This window comes from Conger conger, chromosome 1, assembly GCF_963514075.1.
Source record: "Conger conger chromosome 1, fConCon1.1, whole genome shotgun sequence".
Classification (NCBI taxonomy): domain Eukaryota; kingdom Metazoa; phylum Chordata; class Actinopteri; order Anguilliformes; family Congridae; genus Conger; species Conger conger.
In genome coordinates this window covers 2,436,691-2,456,690 of record NC_083760.1, presented here as the reverse complement: position 1 = coordinate 2,456,690, position 20,000 = coordinate 2,436,691, and the positions used below count along the sequence as shown (strand labels likewise).

Here is a 20,000-nt window from a genome sequence, read left to right as displayed (position 1 = left end):
TCTCTCTCTCTCTCTCTCCCTGCCTCTCTCCTTCTCCCTCTCCCGGCCCTCCTCCTCCCCCCTACATGGGCTGCCTCCCTCCTCCGGATTCCCGTGATCTCCATGGGTTGAAGAGGAGCTGAAGAGACGACACTCTACTCCGCTACTCCACCTCTTCATCCACCACCTCCTCCTCCTCCTCCTCCTCCTCCTGCCCGTGCGGACGTGACCCCCCCCAGCCCCGCCCTCCCATTGCGGGGGCCATGGCCCCGGTCTCCGGCGTGTTTGGGCTGTTGACGGGTCGGTGTCAGTGAGCGTAGCGGCGGTGTTAGCGGGTCTCACGCAGAGCGCTGACCCACAGCGCCAGGACTGGACCGCTGACCCACAGCACCAGGACTGGACCGCTGACCCACAGCGCCAGGACTGGACCGCTGACCCACAGCGCCAGGACTGGACCGCTGACCCACAGCGCCAGGACTGGACCGCTGACCCACAGCACCAGGACTGGACCGCTGACCCACAGCACCAGGACTGGACCGCTGACCCACGGCGCCAGGACTGGACCGCAGCGGCGGGTCTGGGGGAGGGCCCGCGGGGCCCGGCTTGGCCCAGGCCGTGAGCATGTGGCTGGGGGCCGTGCTGCTGGCGGTCCTCCTGAGCGCCACGGACTACAGCAGCGCCCGCCCCAGCGCCCGGCAGAGACGCAGTGAGTGAGACCGTCTGCACGCCCGCCCGCCTGCCCCCTGTCTGCCCCCCGTCTGCCCCCTGTCTGCCCCCTGTCTGCCCCCTCTGTCTGCCCCCTGTCTGCCCCCTGTCTGCCCCCTGTCTGCCCGCCTGTCTGCCCCCTGTCTGCCCCCTGTCTGCCCCCTCTGTCTGTCTGCCCCCTGTCTGCCCCCTGTCTGCCCCCTGTCTGCCCCCTCTGTCTGTCTGCCCCCTGTCTGCCCCCTGTCTGCCCCCTGTCTGCCCCCTGTCTGCCCCCTCTGTCTGTCTGCCCCCTGTCTGCCCCCTGTCTGCCCCCTGTCTCTACAGCTCTGTGTTTCTCTATATCTCACTCTGTTTCTCTCTCTCTATCTCTCTCCCCCGCCCCGCCCGCCTGCCCCCCGTCTCCACATCTGTTTCTCTATATATCTCTCTGTTTCACTCTCTCTGTTTCTCTATCGCTCCATCTGTTTCACTCTGTCTCTGTTTCTCTCTCACTCACTCTGTTTATCTATGTCTCTCTGTTTCAGATGTAACAGTACGAGTCAAACATGAACAATAATTTATACTACTATAATTACTATGATGGTAAATGGCTGGCATTTATGTAGAGCCTTTATCCGAAGCGAATTGTTGCTTCTCATTCACCCATTTATACACACACACACCACACACCAACAGCGATTGGCTGTCATGCAAGGCACCAACCAGCTCGTCAAGAGCGTTTGGAGGTTACGTGTCTTGCTCAGTTCTCCTCTCCCTCAGTCCCCCGGTGCCTCTGTCAGGTCTCTCACTGTCACCTGGTTAAATGTGGCCCTCTCACTGTCACCTGGTTAAATGTGGCTCTCTCTCTGTCACCTGGTTAAATGTGGCTCTCTCACTGTCACCTGGTTAAATGTGGCTCTCTCACTGTCACCTGGTTAAATGTGGCTCTCTCACTGTCACCTGGTTAAATGTGGCTCTCTCTCTGTCACCTGGTTAAATGTGGCTCTCTCACTGTCACCTGGTTAAATGTGGCTCTCTCACTGTCACCTGGTTAAATGTGGCTCTCTCACTGTCACCTGGTTAAATGTGGCCCTCTCACTGTCACCTGGTTAAATGTGGCTCTCTCTCTGTCACCTGGTTAAATGTGGCTCTCTCACTGTCACCTGGTTAAATGTGGCTCTCTCACTGTCACCTGGTTAAATGTGGCTCTCTCACTGTCACCTGGTTAAATGTGGCCCTCTCACTGTCACCTGGTTAAATGTGGCTCTCTCACTGTCACCTGGTTAAATGTGGCTCTCTCACTGTCACCTGGTTAAATGTGGCTCTCTCACTGTCACCTGGTTAAATGTGGCCCTCTCTCTGTCACCTGGTTAAATGTGGCTCTCTCACTGTCACCTGGTTAAATGTGGCTCTGTCACTGTCACCTGGTTAAATGTGGCCCTCTCTCTGTCACCTGGTTAAATGTGGCTCTCTCACTGTCACCTGGATACACATTTCTGGGAGGTGTGTAAGTGCAGTAGCAGAGCCCACCGCTCTGCTTACGTCTTCTCACTCTCCTTTCCCGGGATTATTTCATCCGCCGGAGTCTGCCGGACTCTCCCTCCTGCCACCGTGCCCCTTTATTCTTCAGCTGAACCCTTTTTCAGTCGATATAAAGATTTCACGTACTTCGTAGTGCTATAAAATAGACTTTTTAGGTAATGGGTAAAATGGTCTCACGACACACAGAGAGCCTGTCGTGGTAGAATATGTTTAATCGAGATTTAATGTTTGCTTCTCTCAAATATTACCCGATTTGCATCCGTAGCTTTTTCAGGAACACACATTTGAGGTGTCTGTCCTCACCCTGAAAGCTCAGCGTGACCTTGCACATAGAGCTGTTTTCATCAATGCTCATACTGGAACTGCACCTCTGTTTATAAAGGACAGTTTATCCGCTTTCAAGTGTGTTTCAAGTCAGCCAGTGTGCGGATTGCTCCGATAGGCGGAATTGTTTTGGGATGCGGGAATGGGTAGGTGTTCACACACAGAATGTGAACGTGGTTTGGGATAGACCCTGCTATCTGAGGGGTGACTCAGAGCAGAGACTACGGCGGACTGTTTTAAGTGGTGTAATCAGCGCGCTGGCTTAATGGCGGTATCAGGTGAAGTGCGTCACCGCTTTGCGATCGCGTCATAATCTGTTTGGTCGCGACGTTAATATGTGCTTTTGGGCCGGAAGATAAATAGACTGTGGAAGATTTGAGTTTTGATACGTGTGCCATATTAAACTAACAACACAAATTATTTTTTGTGATAAGTACTGTTCTTATTGGTGGTAGCGTAGTGGTTAAGATAAGGTAAATGACTGGGACGCGCAAGGTCGGTGGTTCTAATCCCGGTGTAGCCACAATAAGATCCGCACAGCTATTGGGCCCTTGAGCAAGGCCCTTAACCCTGCGTTGCCCCAGGGGAGGATTGTCTCCTGCTTAGTCTAATCAACTGTACGACGCTCTGGATAAGAGCGTCTACCAAATGCCAATAATGTAATATTATGGTGCATAGAATTCAGTCAGAGCTCTGTGCTGTAACTGTGTTCCAGTGCCCCCTCTGCAGGGAACAAGCGGTACTGCAGGTGCGTACAGGTTGAGGGAGACAGAGGAAGACTGGGTGCCCCCCCTTCTGCTGAAGCACCTCTATATTTCCCAGGGTCCTCCACAGGCCGAGTCCGTTACTTAAAGCAGTCACCGGAGGATTAGCCTTATCCTTTATTGCTTTCTGAAATAACTCCCATAATCCGCAGTTGTAGAAATGAGATTAAACAGACCTTGGCAACACTGCCGCATAAGGATCTGCAGTGGCGTTTCTGTAGCCGTTTACAGCGAGCGCTTTGGTATTTTGTTTTTCCATGTCCTTTTGTAGAAAATAAAACTCAAACGCCTGTTTATTTAAGTCCAAACATTTCTTCCTTTAAATAATGTATGGCTGTATCGAGCCATCTGTGTCAGTATTTATAAGCTGGTGCGTTTGTCTTTTCTTCCCGTGCTGAACCGGCTCTGACAAACGGCCGCTGATCTGCCTGTGACAGATGAGTGCGGAGATGAGCGAGACAGACTGTGCGCCAGGGCTGTGTAACTGTGTGACTGTGTGACTGTGTGCCAGGGCTGTGTGACTGTGTGACTGTGTGCCAGGGCTGTGTGACTGTGTGACTGTGCTGTGTGACTGTGTGACTGTGCTGTGTGACTGTGCTGTGTGACTGTGCTGTGTGACTGTGCTGTGTGCCAGGGCTGTGTGACTGTGCCAGGGCTGTGTGACTGTGTGACTGTGCTGTGTGACTGTGTGCCAGGGCTGTGTGACTGCATGTATATATATTTTTAAATGACCGTATAATCCTCGTATAAAAGTGATCACCCACACACATACAGACACACATACAGATACACACACACATACGTACACAGACACACACAAACACGCACACAGATATATACTCGCACACACACATGCACACACGCATATGCTCACATGCACACACACACGTGCACACACACACAGCATACGATCCAAAGGTCTTCAGCCTCAAATACACACTGACATCTCCTCTGATAATGGTTAACCGAACGTTAGCGTTAGTGGAGACCACACCAGTGTGTGTGGTTACTGGTGGCTGGGCACTCCTTTATCGATTTATTGCCAACTGTTCCCGCCGTGGTTTTGTCCATTCCTCTCTGACCCGACTCAGAACAGCCGCAGCATAGCGACCTGATGCTACATCCCTTCTACTGCAATCACAACATGAACAAGCATCATGCATCATGGTGTGAACATATACACATGAACACGACAAAGAAAACATGACTTTTTACACAGTGCAGTCCCGTCCACTCCACGAACTATTGCTGTAACTATACCTACAATAAAATTGTGAGCATCCGCACTGACGAACGATAATGTTCTGCAAATAGTCTCTCGGCTATGTCATCAGACGTTTTGAACGTGTCACCCTGTAAATTCTGATGGATTTTTACTGGCTGTCAGTGTTTTATTGTGTCATTGTTCCTGCAGCTGGATGAAATCGCTCTGAAAGTGATCCCAATGATATCCTTCATCACTGCAGTTGCTCTTGTGCTGTGGATTCCGCCATCCACTTCAGTTACCGTTGTAGTTATAGTTATAGTTATTGTAACCGTTGTAGTTGCATTTATAGTTGTACTTGTAATTGTAGTTGTAGTTATAGTTACGGTCATAGTTGTAGTTATCGTTTCCATTGTAGTTATAGTTGTAGTTGTAGTTATAGTAACCGTTATAGTTGCATTTATAGTTGTAGTCGTAGTTATAGTTATAGTTATAGTTATAATTATAGTTACCATAGTTGTAGTTGTAGTCGTAGTTCTAGGTGTGGACAGGCCTTAGCAGTGAGTGTTAAATCACAGTCCGTGTGTGTGAGTTCTGCGAGACTCTAGCACTGAACGTTTGAGGTGGTGTGGGGTGTGATGGGGGCCAGGTGTGAGTCAGAGCTCTCTCTGGCCTTAATTAATGTGATTATTCATCGCCTCCTTAATGCGATGATGCCCCCTCTGCCTGATCCTCTTCAGTACATCCGCTCGCTGTTTGCATGCTTTTCGCCCCACGTCTAATCGCTCTGTTTGGAGGGGTGACAGATTCTGCCTGGTGACAGATTCAACCTCTTAGAATGGCGGTCAGAATGAAGCACATAATTGTTCTCAAGTGGATGTCCTCTTGGCTGAATGGTTTGCAAACTTTGCAGCTCTCACCACCTCTGTTGGCCCTGTCTGTCTCATTAAACAAACAGTCCCTGTAAGAGAATGTCAAAGGTCCCATATTGTGGAAAATTACATTTCCCTTGCTGTGTGAAATATAAAATAGTTGAAGGTGCTATAAAAATGCTGTGAAGGTAAATAAATCCACACAATATTTTGGCCCACCATGTAGCCAGAAGAAATCAAAGCACTCGGCACAGACAGCGTTCAGGGACAACTGGCCTGTTTAGTCAAATCAACTGTAAGTCACTTTGAAGAAGAGTGTCATCTAAATGAATGCGATGTTGCTCTATGCTGTGCATGGCATTCCTCCATTAGAAAGATTGGAGCACCAACGGTCTTTGCTTATGTCAGCCCTTACGCAGGTCACACACGACACAGACACAGGCTCGCTGTGAAACCTTGTTCCTACTTGGATCGGACTCTTTTGGTGTTTGAATCGCACTACAGCCGGGTCAAACGTGTAATTGCATTGTCAGAAAGTAAAAGTCCTGCTGTGTGCTTCCTCCACCAATGACCTCAGCCAGCTGATTTCTCTCATTAGTTCTGTCGTTGGCTGAGGAATTGCGCAGATCCAGGTGACCGGGACTCAATACTGGGAGGACGTTGACATTGTGAACCTGGATTTCACACCTCTGTGTAGAGATGCCAGGCTGTATACAGCTCAGGTGATTGTAGCTATGGCTCGACACACCTGTGTGTAAATCAAAAAGAACGGCCCCGTTTTTAACTTGACAAGTTCATGACGTGACCTTTTTTTATTTATCTTCGCCTGGTACGCCGTTATCGGCGGCCGTAAAACTGGAGAAGTCCGGGCGGCACGGTTCTCCAGAGCGGGAGGGACGGACGGAGCGTGCGCAGGGCGCCTGGAACCCGTTGTGAGAGATCACCTGCGGGGCCTGTCTCCGCCCGCCCCTCCTCCCTCCAGCCGCGCCCGTCTGCTTCCCGTCACACTCTGTCCTCGGCTTCCCGTCGCGATTAAGCTCAGGTTTTCGCCTCTTCGTCTTTTATTTTATTTTTTATTTTTTTCTCACGAAAAACTGTTTGGTGAGTTCAGCTCAGACCCTGCCAACATGAAGTTGCCAAAGAGAGGATTTATTCACGAGTCAAAATTTGATCTAATCCAGACCGTTTATGTTGATATTATGAACAGTCCTGGTATGGAGGTGCAGGGCCTGTGTTGAGCAAGTCTGAAGTTTTTGATGAAAGAGTTAGACGCATACGCCTTAAAAAATGTTCAAACTGCCCTTCAACCCGTCTAATGATTCTGTAGCCCCGCGTACAGCAGGTGTGGCTGGTCTCATCCATGCCAAAATCAGGACGGCCCCTATTACTGACCCCAGGGTGCCATGGGGTACGTTACTGCAGTGGGACTGGACCTGTGCAGTTCGGACTGGGAGTCACAGTTGATTAGACTAAGCAGGGGCTAATCCCACCTGGAGCAATGTAGGGTTAAGGGCCTCGCTCAAGGGCCCCAACGGCTGCGCTGTCCTCAATGTGGCTGTCCCTTGCTTAGTCTAATAAACTGTAAGTCACTAGTCAGCTGAGTAGCTGATATGTGAGGCCTGAGGCGCCTCGCCCCTGCGGGGGAAACGGGAGCTGGGAGCAGCTCTGGGAGCTAAACCATTACTGAGCCGCGGCGGTAACAGAGTAACAGGCTGAGAGTGCTGATGGGAGTTTACGTGATAATTCACGCCGGCCTTTCCGCCCCCCGTCAGCCGCGGACACAGCGTGTGCGGGGAAGGCCGGTATGAATCTTCGGAATGAGGCTATAAAGATCAGCATGAATCTTTACTGCGGCCCCGTAAAGATCTATTGCGCTACTTGTTGGCTTCGCAGCAGCCCTACTCCAGAATGACTTACGTAGCTGGCCTCCGTTCGCTCGTGACACGCTCTCCGCGTTAACGTACGAGCGCTGGGCTGCCACGCCTCGCCCCGGGAGGACCGAAAAGACCCGAAGAAGAGGCCGCAGAGGATGAATACGGTTCAAATAAACATTAAAAATACGATAATAAACCCCAGCGACCGCGGAGATCCCGTCGGACATTTTGAAGGAACGCAGGCCTTGTTTGCTCCTCTGTTTTGCGGGTGTCGGTTGCTCAGGAAATGTGTTTGGACGCCGGCCCTGGCGAGCGGGTCTCCTGCAGGTTATCAGCGCGGCGGCGTGTTGCTGGCGTGTCGTTGGCGTGTCGTTGCCGTGTCGCTGGCGTGTCGTTGGCGTGTCGTTGGCGTGTTGCTGGCGTGTCGTTGGCGTGTCGTTGGCGTGTCGTTGGCGTGTTGCTGGCGTGTTGCTGGCGTGTCGTTAGCGTGTCGTTGGCGTGCCGTTGGCGTGTCGCTGGCGTGTCGTTGGCGTGTCGCTGGCGTGTCGTTGGCGTGTCGTTGGCGTGTTGCTGGCGTGTCGCTGGCGTGTTGCTGGCGTGTCGCTGGCGTGTCGTTGGCGTGTCGTTGGCGTGTTGCTGGCGGCCGAACCCCGGGCCTCGCGGGAGAGCACGCTGCAGATAACAGATAGCGTGTTCCGCGTCCGCGAGGGGAAGGGCGGACACGGCGGGAGGAGGGAGGAGAGGTGCGTGAAACGGTCGTCTCCAGGCCCCGCCGTGTTCGCAGGGCGGGTAAACACGCCGCGGCGTGATTGCGTGTTTATCGTCCGGGAACGCTGATAAGAGCCACAGATTCTCTGCTTAATTACCCCCCCCCCCCCCCGCTCCTGCCCGGCCCCGTGGGGGGTAACTACGCTGCCGTCTGGCTGCAGTCTCTCTCGGGAGAGGGGAGTGAAACAGCGCTTTAATGCTTTTACCACCCTGCTTATCTCCATGTTAGGCCCAGCGCAGAGTGTGTGTATATAGACCCGATACACCAACCCAGCGCAGAGTGTGTGTATATAGACCCGATACACCAGGCCCAGCTCAGAGTGTGTGTATATAGACCCGATACACCAACCCAGCTCAGAGTGTGTGTATATAGACCCGATACACCAACCCAGCTCAGAGTGTGTGTATATAGACCCGATACACCAGGCCCAGCTCAGAGTGTGTGTATATAGACCCGATACACCAGGCCCAGCTCAGAGTGTGTGTATATAGACCCGATACACCAGGCCCAGCTCAGAGTGTGTGTATATAGACCCGATATAACGCCCCAGCTCAGAGTGTGTGTATATAGACCCGATACACCAGGCCCAGCTCAGAGTGTGTGTATATAGACCCGATATAGCGCCTAAGCTCAGTGTGTGTGTATATAGACCCGATACACCAACCCAGCTCAGAGTGTGTGTATATAGACCCGATACACCAGGCCCAGCTCAGAGTGTGTGTATATAGACCCGATATAGCGCCTAAGCTCAGAGTGTGTGTATATAGACCCGATACACCAGGCCCAGCTCAGAGTGTGTGTATATAGACCCGATATAACGCCTAAGCTCAGTGTGTGTGTATATAGACCCGATACACCAGGCCCAGCTCAGAGTGTGTGTATATAGACACGATATGACGCTCCAGCCCCCCGTAAATCAAACCCCCTTCTACCCGACCCGACCCGCGCCTTGGGCACCGAAAACACCAGCCCTCGACACGGGACACATACCCCGACACGGGACACACACCCCGACACGGGACACACACCCCGACACGGGACACACACCCCGACACGGGACACTAACTCACCATCGGCCCACTCTGAAGGAAACAGCCACGATATGAAGGACCGAAGGCTCGTTTTATATATTTATTCATATTAACCTTTGACTAAGTATCCATCCGTATCAGGCTGTGCTCTCTTTGCCTTGCTGACAGGATGTGCTTCTCACACACATTACATTACATTACATTACATTAATGGCATTTTGGCAGACGCTCTTATCCAGTACAGTTGATTAGACTAAGCAGGAGACAATCCTCCCCTGGAGCAATGCGGGATTAAGGGCCTTGCTCAAGGGCCAACGGCTGTGCGGGTCTTATTGTGGCTACACCAGGGATCGAACCACCGACCTTGCGGGTCCCAGTCATGTACCTTAGCTACATACTGTAGAGCTGCGTAGGGGCAGCCTGTTGCCAAGTGGCTAAGGTACATGACTGGGGCAGCCTGTAGCCTAGTGGCTAAGCTGCATGACTGGGGAAGCCTGTAGCCTAGTGGCTAAGGTACATGACTGGGGCAGCCTGTTGCCAAGTGGCTAAGGTACATGACTGGGGCAGCCTGTAGTGTAGTGGCTAAGGTACATGACTGGGGCAGCCTGTAGTGTAGTGGCTAAGGTACATGACTGGGGCAGCCTGTAGTCTAGTGGTTAAGGTACATGACTGGGGCAGCCTGTAGTGTAGTGGCTAAGGTACATGACTGGGGCAGCCTGTAGTGTAGTGGCTAAGGTACATGACTGGGGCAGCCTGTAGCCTAGTGGCTAAGGTACATGACTGGGGCAGCCTGTTGCCAAGTGGCTAAGGTACATGACTGGGGCAACCTGTTGCCAAGTGGCTAAGGTACATGACTGGCACCCGGATGGTTGGTGGGACTCTGATGCCCTGATGTAACCCTTGAGCAAGGCACTTAATCCCACATTGCTCCAGGGGAGATTGTCCCCCGCTTAATATAATCAACTGAAAAGTTGCGTTTGGATAAAATCGTCAGCTAAATGACTGTAATGTAATTTGAAGATTTGATTGACCGTTAGCACATGCAAAACTGTTTACAACAAGCTAAGCCAATATGACATGACCAATGATTGGTTATGGTTTTGTTTTACGCCAATCATCGGTTGTATAAATCAGGCCCAAAGTATTTCGTGATTGGCTGCATCTCTCTGTCACAAGCAACCTTTTAGAATCAAGAATGTAGAACAGGGAGAAGATGTGACATGATATCACATCATAAGAGAAGTGAGGAGCTCCACCAATCAAAGAGTACATGATACAATCCACAGATGGTGATTGGAGGATTATTTCCGTCTATACTTCTGAGACCCCTGTGGGAATTGCCAGGAAGCATACACCAATCACTGTCAGTGTTGTTCCACTGGGCTGACAGCAATGTACTCCGTGATTGGTGGAGCTCCTCTGTTTGACTAGGGCTCTTGGCAGCCATATTGGGAGTGGAGTTTTTGGTTGTGCCGCTTGCCCATCATTCTCGAACCGTCACGCTAATCCAGCATTAAATCTGTTCAAGATCTCCTCTGGCCTGGCTCAAGTAAACAGTGTGAAACTTTTTCAAACAAGGACATTTGCCGATTGGATACATTTGCAGCGAACATTAACCCTTTGTAGGAATATGATAAACCGGCATTTCATTGATTTGTTACACAGAAGGATTTTTACATTAAAAAAAAAAAAAATGTTTGTGGAGATCATTCCATTTCATTTAGCCATTAAGGAGATGCTCTTATCCAGCATGACTGAACAAAAGCACATAAAGCCATATAAATATTCAGGGTCGTGACCAATAGTGGTAGCCAACACTTCATCTTGTAAAATAAATGTAGTTCATGGAAAGTACAGAAGACAGAAATGGAGTGATGATGAGTTGGAACCCAGGTAGAATGAGGTTATGGGATATTTTTATGATTTTAATTTGAGAGCGTAGGGATATTCTCTGGTGGAAAGTTCCGGGCATTGTCGTTAGTAAGCAGTGTTCACTCAGCCCATCTGACCTGACACAGCAGCCTTGCTTATGTTTCCAGAAAATGATGTTTGATTTTTTTTATTTTCTCCTAGTCAAAGTGCCAGACACATGTGTGATGTGTTGACAGACTAATGTAACATTTGATTAGGAAAAAAACTTGTTTTGAAGAGAACCGCTTGAGGTGTTTTGAAGGACGCCGTCAGCTTGAATTTGGGCTGAGCACTTCTTTTGCGTTTACGAGAGCTCAAGAGGACTGTATTCCTGAATCGAGTCCCTGGAAATAGACTGTGTTTTCACCGCGATCGAGAACAGGCTTCCTGTAAACGGTACAAGGAGTTGGCTTGTCACAAGCCTGTCAAGAGTGCTTCCATTCTGAGAGAGGAAATATGCTGTTCTTCTGTGTTTAGCTCGGTTTCCCAGGAGTTCGGCTTAGCTGTCTTTTCGAGGAGCGAGAGAAACTCTGTGTGTGACAGCCTGGTTTTAAATGTTACTGCACAAAGTACAGCAACGGTGAATTCGCCAGATCAAGTTATTGACCGATTCATAATGATTGTTTCAAGCATTTCATCTCATTCTTAAGGAATAGCGTGAAAACACGTTATAAATCAAATATACATTATGTACCATAAGTCCACATATTTAACATATATTTCAGTGGAAGTATAGTTATCGTGTTCTCATGAGTCCACATATTTAACATATATTTCAGTGGAAGTATAGTTATCGTGTTCTCATGAGTCCACATATTTAACATATATTTCAGTGGAAGTATAGTTATCGTGTTCTCATGAGTCCACATATTTAACATATATTTCAGTGGAAGTATAGTTATCGTGTTGTTATGAGTCCACATATTTAACATATATTTCAGTGGAAGTATAGTTATCGTGTTGTCACAAGTCTGCATGTTTAAAATGTGTCACAGTGTATTTCCCTCTCCGTTCGGGTGTCCTTCCCGCTGACTGACCTTTGCCCTCTGACCTCTCCCGCAGTCAGTACGGAGGTCCCGCCCTCCTGCTCGCGCGGCTGTGACCTCTGCTCCCAGTACAACGGCTGCCTGAAGTGCCTGCCTCGGCTCTTCATCCTGCTGGAGCGCAACGACATCCGCGAGATCGGAGTCTGCCTCTCGTCCTGCCCTGAGGGCTACTTCGGCGTCCGCAACCCCGACATGAACAAGTGCACCCGTGAGTGGCCCCCTGACCCCTGACCCCCGACCCCCTGACCCCTGACCCCCGACCCCCGACCCCCCGACAATGCACATCCCTGCTTATCCCACGCCACTTACAGTTGATTAGGCTAAGCAGGGGACACTCCCCCCTGGAGCAGTGTGGGGTAGCCTGTAGTGTAGTGGTTAAGGTACATGACTGGGACACAGAAGGTCGGTGGTTCGACCCCGGTGTAGCCACAATAAGATCCGCACAGCCGTTGGGCCCTTGAGCAAGGCCCTTACATTACATTACATTACATTAATGGCATTTGGCAGACGCTCTTATCCAGAGCGACGTACAACAAAACCCTGCATTGCTCCAGGGGAGGATTGTCTCCTGCTTAGTCTAATCAACTGTACGTCGCTCTGGATAAGAGCATCTGGCAAATGCCAATAATGTAATGTAATGTAATGTGTGGTTCGGGGCCTAGTGATCAGTGTGTAAAGGGGGTGATGACCGTACCCCCAACGCTGTTGAAATGGTTGCTGAAACAGTACCCTGTTTTTGGAGGCCTAGACACTGCAGTAGCAGCCATCTTCTGCGGTCAAGATCTGTGCTGAACTATACAATGCAGTTCATAAGTATTCGGACAGTCCAGTACAATTTCAGTTCTTCTGGCTCTGTACTCCAGCACGTTGAATTTTAAATGAAACAGTGAAGGATTAGGTTACAGTGCAGACTGTCACCTTTAATTTGAAGGTATTTACATCCATTACATCCCTTTTTATACACAGTCCCTCCATTTTAGGGGATCAAATATAATTGCTGGCAATCAAAGTCACTTTAACCTCATGTTTGTTCTTTAGTTTTGAAAACCAATGCGCTGGAGCACGGAGCCAAAAGAACATAAATGATCCACTGTCCAAATACTAACGGACTGCACTGCACTACATTTACTAGAGTGCTAATAACTTTCACTCCTCTAATGATAGCCCTTCAGCCATCTCCGCTCCCGTGTCTCAGACTCCACTCCGGGAGACTGCAGTCCGTGCCGGGTCTTCCCTCCGGAGCCCGGGCCGTGTAATCATCGTCTTACATCTGATACCCCCCAGATCCCCACGTCTTGTTAGCAACATTTGTCTTGCGTTAAGGGGCCACATTTTTTAAGTGTCTGAGTGTGAAACTCACATGGAGAACAGTTCTCTGGGGCTTAATGGGGTAACTGAGAGCTGAGGTTATGACTAAACTGAACGTGCTTGAACTGCAAAACCCCATAGACCCCCCCCCCCCCCCCCCCCACACACACACACACTCACACTCACACTCACACACACACACACACACACACTCACACTCACACACACACACACACACACACACACACACTCACACTCACACACACACACACACACACACTCACACTCACACACACACACACACACACTCACACTCACACACACACACACACACACACACACACACACACTCACACTCACACACACACACACACACACACACACTCACACACACACACACTCACACACACACTCACACTCACACACACACACACTCAGACAGGCCTGCTACATGTGGAAAGCTTTTGGCTATATGTGAGGCACACACTGAGCTCGGATATGATTACAGCATTTATGTGGAAACAGCTCAGAGACATCCCCAAATTCTTTGTTGCAGAATTTGCTCAATGCGCACTCCTCACTACCAAGCTAGACCAGCTTATGACCAGCCTGGCCATGCTGGTTGACCAGCTCATACCCAGCTAGACCAGCTTATGACCAGCCTGGCCAGGCTGGTTGACCAGCTCATACCCAACTAGACCAGCGTCATGACATTACATTACATTATTGGCATTTGGCAGACGCTCTTATCCAGAGCGACGTACAACAAAGTGCATACCCATAACCAGGGATAAGTGCGCTGAAAGACCCTAGAGGGAAGTACAATTTCAACTGCTACCTGCACCTCAAAGATAAGGACCAGGGCCTATTAGATTTTTTTTCTTTTTTTAAACAAACAAACAAACAAACAAACGCAAAAGTATGACCAAACCCGGCCAAACTGGCCAAACACTGCTTACCTAACCAAACTAAAAATCCTGATACACAAAAAAGTAAATCACAGAAAGACAACAATTAAGGTTCACAGGGAGGTAGGGAGGGATGGGGAGAGGTGCTGCTTGAAGAGGTGTGTCTTCAGCTTGCGCTTGAAGGTGGGGAGAGATTCTACAGTTCTGACCTCAACGGGGAATGACCAGTTGGCCATGCTGGTTGACCAGCTCATACCCAGCTAGGCCGGCTTATGACCAGCTTGACCAGCTCAATTTTACAGCGGGGCTATCTTGTGTTTGCTGCGGTAGCTGTTGGCCCTTTGAGCTGAAACGTTTGTTTTGAGCGTTTGGATTTGTTCTGGCTACGCGGTCGGCTGTGCTGAAGCAAACAAGCAGATCGTTGTGATGTCATAACTTCAGTCCAAAGGCCTTGTTGAAATGCCCATTTTCTTCATACGGATTGTGTGGCTGTATTATGACTTTTAATACCTTCACAATGCTTTCATAGCACTTTTTTTATAACTCTTTATGATCCACATAGAAAAGGGAAAAGCTGTTTTCCACAACATGGGACCATTTACAAATGGTCATAACGGGTCATATCATAAATGTGATAATTACTAAACTGTAAATGCAGGGGCGCCCTGTTTGTGTTCTGCAGATGTGGTTTGTGTCTGGTTTTCATTGTGTGTGAGACGGTAATTAGCGAGAAGGTAATTAGCCCTAATCTAATCTCGTTAGCGGCCTGCTTTGAGTGGCTCGGCCGGGCTAATGAGAAAGAGGTATGACGAGGAGCTCGAACCCGCTGAACCGGAGCCTCCCCTCCAGGCTGAACGAGGAGGGACACGCAGTTTGGCTTTTAAGAAAACATTAACGCCATCATAATTCAAATGGTTTTCTTTACTGCCAGAGTTTTCCTGGTCTTGAAATAAATCTCTCATGAATTGTGTTTTTTTTAAATGGGATCTCTGCTATTGAATGAGGTGTGCTTTGTTAGTGTTGGAGTGAAAACCTACGGGACAGTAGATCTCCAGGAACAGGGTTGGGCAGCCCTGCTCTAGCTGTTAAATGAGGTGTGCTTTGTTAGGGTTGGAGTGAAAACCTGCAGGATGGTAGATCTCCAGGAACAGGGTTGGGCAGCCCTGCTCTAGCTGTTGAATGAGGTGTGCTTTGTTAGGGTTGGAGTGAAAACCTGCAGGATGGTAGATCTCCAGGAACAGGGTTGGGCAGCCCTGCTCTAGCTGTTGAATGAGGTGTGCTTTGTTAGGGCTGGAGGCAGCATGCAACCTGCCTCCTGTTTTTCACTAAAGCTAACGTCTCTCTCTCTCTCCCCCTCTCCCCCACTATCTCCCCCTCTCTCTCTCTCCTCTCCCCCACTATCTCTCTCTCTCTCCCTCTCTATCTCTTTCTCTCCCCCTCTCTCTTTCCCTTTCTCTCTCCCCCTATCTCTTTCCCTTTCTCTCTCCCCCTCTCCCTCTCTCCCCCTCTCTCTCTCTCCTCTCCCCCACTATCTCTCTCTCTCCCTCTCTTTCTCTCTCTCTCCCTCCCCCTCCCTCTCTCTCCCCCTCTCTCCTCTCCCCCACTATCTCTCTCTCTCCCTCCCACCCTCTCTCTCCCCCTCTCCCCCACTCTATCCCCCTCTCCCCCTCTCTCTCCCCCTCTCCCCCACTCTCTCCCCCTCGCCCTCTCTCTCGTTTCAGGGTGTCGAATAGAGAACTGCGAGGCCTGCTTCAGTAAGGGTTTTTGCACTAAATGTAAAGAGGGGCTCTACTCCCACAGGGGGCGCTGTTACAGCAGCTGCCCCAGGGGGTTCAGCACGGCCAACGACACCATGGAGTGCACCAGCACGGGTGAGTGGCCCGCAGCCCCCCAACAACAACATCACACGGATACTTTAAAGACTACACTGCACCTCCTCTTCAGTCCACATGCCGCTGCCTCACTGCGGTAGTAACCTCAGTGTGTCCTGATTGATTTTTTTACAGGGTTATAAACGCATAAAAGCTTTTTTTAAAACACAAAAGTTGTCCTTCAGTGTTGTACTACAATTCCCACCAGGCCGTTCACCGACGTCACACAGACGTCGCAGGCGGTGACTTTGCAATGAACTGTGGGAGCCAGAGGCAAGAGAAACACAGCAATGGCTGCACATACATAGGAGTGTAGCATTAGCGGAGGACAAGCTCCCGCACAGATTCTGATCATCGAGTTTGAAATCGTAACGGTTATCACCATCAGCTGAGTGCATGAATCACTCAATCTGCGTTCATTTACATTTTGAGAGGATTATCCTCTCAGGCTGGGTAGTGAGAGGGTATTTTAGTGTGAATGCTCCTCTCAGGGTCCCCGTAAACCTCTCATCACAGGGCATGACCGAGAAGGTCTGGACGTCTCCCACACACTGAACACTGCTGGCCCCTTCAGTGGCCTAGTGAGGGCCATTGACTTGTAATGTACGCACACACACACACACACACACACACACACACACACACACACAGACACACACACACAAACACACACACACACACACACACACACACACACACACACAGACACACACACACACACACAGACACACACACACAAACACACACACACACACACACACACACAGACATACACACACACACACACACACACACAGACATACACACGCACAAGCACACACACACAGATATACGCACACACACAGACATACACACACACACACACACACACACACACACAAACACACACACAGACATACACACGCACAAGCACACACACACACACACAGATATACGCACACACACAGACATACACACACACAAGCACACACACACACAGACATACACACACACAAGCACACACACGCACAGACATACACACACTCAAGCACACACACATACACACAAGCACACAGATATATATATACCCTCACACACATGCAAGCACACGTACACACACACACACACAGATATACACACACACAAGCACACACACAGATATACATAGATACACACCCATACACACACACACAAGCACACACGCACACTCATGCAAACACACACACACACACACACACACACACACAAATCCACTCATGCACAGAAACACACACACAAGCACATGCACAAACACGCACGCACACACACTGACACACACACAAATGCACTCATGCACACACACAAATGCACTCATGCACACACACAAACACACACACACACGCACATGCTCACACACACACACATGCGCTCATGCAAACATACACACACACTGACACACAAATGCACTCATGCACACACACAAACACACACACACACACACATACACATGCGCTCATGCAAACACACACACACACACACACACACGCACACATTCCTTAAAAGGACCCCTGGGTTTGAGTTTCGAGTGCAGCCTCTCCGCACAGTGCCTCTCGTTAGCATGGAGTGGCACGCTAAAGCACTGAAAGACTGCTGAGCCAGCAGATCCTAACCCGACCGGGGTCTCTGCTGTCTGTTCAATGGACTGACAACGACCTGGGTCAAACCATTTAAAATACTTAAAGCCCTTCATTAAAATTCCAATAATTAACTGGCGAGAAAGAGAGCTCTTATTTCCCCCCAGCGTACAGAGCAGGGTTACTCCTCCCTGCGACGGTTCACTTTTCTAATTCGCTTTTTTTGGAAGATTCTCAGGAATCTGAGTGCAGTTATTTGTGGGGGGGGGTTTTTATCGTCGCCCTCTTCTCTGTTCTTTCTCAGTTTCCCGTGAGTCAGACTTGGAGCGCAGGCCGCTGCTGGGGCACTTAGAGAATATTTATCGATCACTTTTCCGAAACGTTTCTGTCGCAAGCGGCTGGAGTGCCGCGCTCGGGGCGGTGAGGTCCAGAAGGAGCGGCGCTCGCCGTGGAAGATTCCCCCAGGCCACGCGCTGGCACGGACTCTCTCCATCTCGCCTCCCTCTGACGTGTGGCTCCAGTCGTGCTCTCTTACAGCGAGCAGTCATCGCTTTGGCAGCGGAAGGTTGCCATGCCCCCCCCCGCCCCCTCCCCTTCTTTACCGAGGCTCGATGCCCCCAACAGTAAAAGTGAAATGTTGAAATTCTCCCCGCCATTAAAAAAAAAAACAGCTCAGACCAGATGGAGTCGTGGAGTCGTGACTCCAGCTCAGAACATCTAGCGAAGCTTCTTAAAGTTTCAGGTTTCCAAATATAATAATTACAACATGTCCTCTGCAACTTGGAGTGCAGCTCAACATGAGTAATATCCCGTATTTGCTAACGTTGAATTTGCCGTATTTCAAACTTGTGGTCTGTTGAAATTGAAGCTCTTATTCTCACTTTTCCAGTTTCTAGGCTGGCACGTGTAGCGCTGTGCTTTTATACTTTTTACCCAGGATTCCCACACTTAGTGTTTCTAGTCCTTTCCAGACCCCATTCATCCTGGCTCAACGACTTGTTGAACAGGCTCTCATATAAGGATGTGATGTGTTTTATAGCCAATAAATGAAGTGCTATCAAGTTTTCTTGTAAATTAATGCTGTTCCAAGACCACCCTAAAGAACAGCTCAACCTAGGTTTTGAAACAACTGGTAGCTGGTTCACCAGTTCAGACCAGCTCTCAGTTCGACATGGTTTCACTGGTTCACCAGTTCAGACCAGCTCCCAGCTTGACATGGTTTGACATGTTTTGAAACTGGTTAGCTGGTTGACCAACATGTTGACTGGCCAAACTGGTTGACCTGGTTGACCGGTTTTGGCAACTGCCCCACCTTACATACAATCCTTGATCACTCCCTACTCCCCAGCTAGACCACTCCGGTCTGCCAGCTCTGGTCGCCTTATGGTTCCCTCTCTACGTGCACCTGGCGGTCGAGCTGCACGTTCACCCCTGTTTTCCGTTCTGGTTCCTCAGTGGTGGGACTTGCCTACCACTGTCAGGACAGCAGAATTGCACTTATGATGACTGTATGTTTAGAACAGCACTTCATGTGTATTTTCCTAGTTATGGATGTGATGCTTTGACTTGTGGAAGAACCTATGCACTTGTAAATTTGCTTTGGATTAAAAGCGTCTGCCAAATGACTAAAATGTAAATGTATAACACTAACAATAGTAAAATAAGTATACATACTGGACGGGTGATAGTTGCAGCATAGAGCATACAGGTAAAATGATAAGTTACGTACAGGGAGGTGGGGAGAGGTAGAGGAAAGGTGCATCCTGAAAAGGTGGTCTTCAGTCTGAATCAAACACCAAATACATTTTGATGTAATTTGATTAGTTTGATGTCCTTGCATGCACCTTCCCGTCCTGACCTGGTCTCCCCGCTGGATTACCCACAGTGCAATGTGAGCTGGGGGAGTGGGGCCCCTGGGGGCCCTGCATGAAGAAGAACAAGACGTGCGGGTTCAGGAAGGGGACCCAGGCCCGGTCCCGTGAGCCCGCCCAGGCCCCCAGCCCGGTCACGGCCCCGTCTCCTGTCGCCACGGCAACCTGCCCATCCGAGACGGAGAGCCGCAGGTGCACCGTGCGGAAGGTCCCCTGTGCGGGGGGCAAAGGTGAGAAAGGGAGTGCATCAGAATCATTATGCATCAGAATATTATGTCACAGCCTGGTCTGCCTGGAGATCTACCGTCCTGACGGATTATCATTATCATGTTCTCATGCTCTGGATGTGCTGAATGGCCTGTTCCCCTCATTATGTACTCTAATACTCTTCAGAACGCTCGCCGCTGGGCCCAGAATTATCCGGGGAGCGTTGGGAGTGGCCATTAGGGC

The 20,000-nt window shown here is 49.9% G+C and overlaps 1 protein-coding gene across 1 annotated transcript in view; it reads left to right on the top strand.

The window, feature by feature from the left end:
• Window positions 1–242: 242 nt before the first annotated feature.
• Window positions 243–20,000, top strand: part of rspo1 (R-spondin 1) — a 26,053-nt gene continuing 6,295 nt past the window's right edge. The window contains exons 1-6 of the mRNA XM_061250952.1: window positions 243–279; window positions 536–685; window positions 5,596–5,628; window positions 12,017–12,208; window positions 15,938–16,087; window positions 19,565–19,780. Coding sequence (XP_061106936.1) covers window positions 243–279; window positions 536–685; window positions 5,596–5,628; window positions 12,017–12,208; window positions 15,938–16,087; window positions 19,565–19,780 — 778 coding nt within the window. The remainder of the gene's footprint in view (window positions 280–535; window positions 686–5,595; window positions 5,629–12,016; window positions 12,209–15,937; window positions 16,088–19,564; window positions 19,781–20,000) is intronic.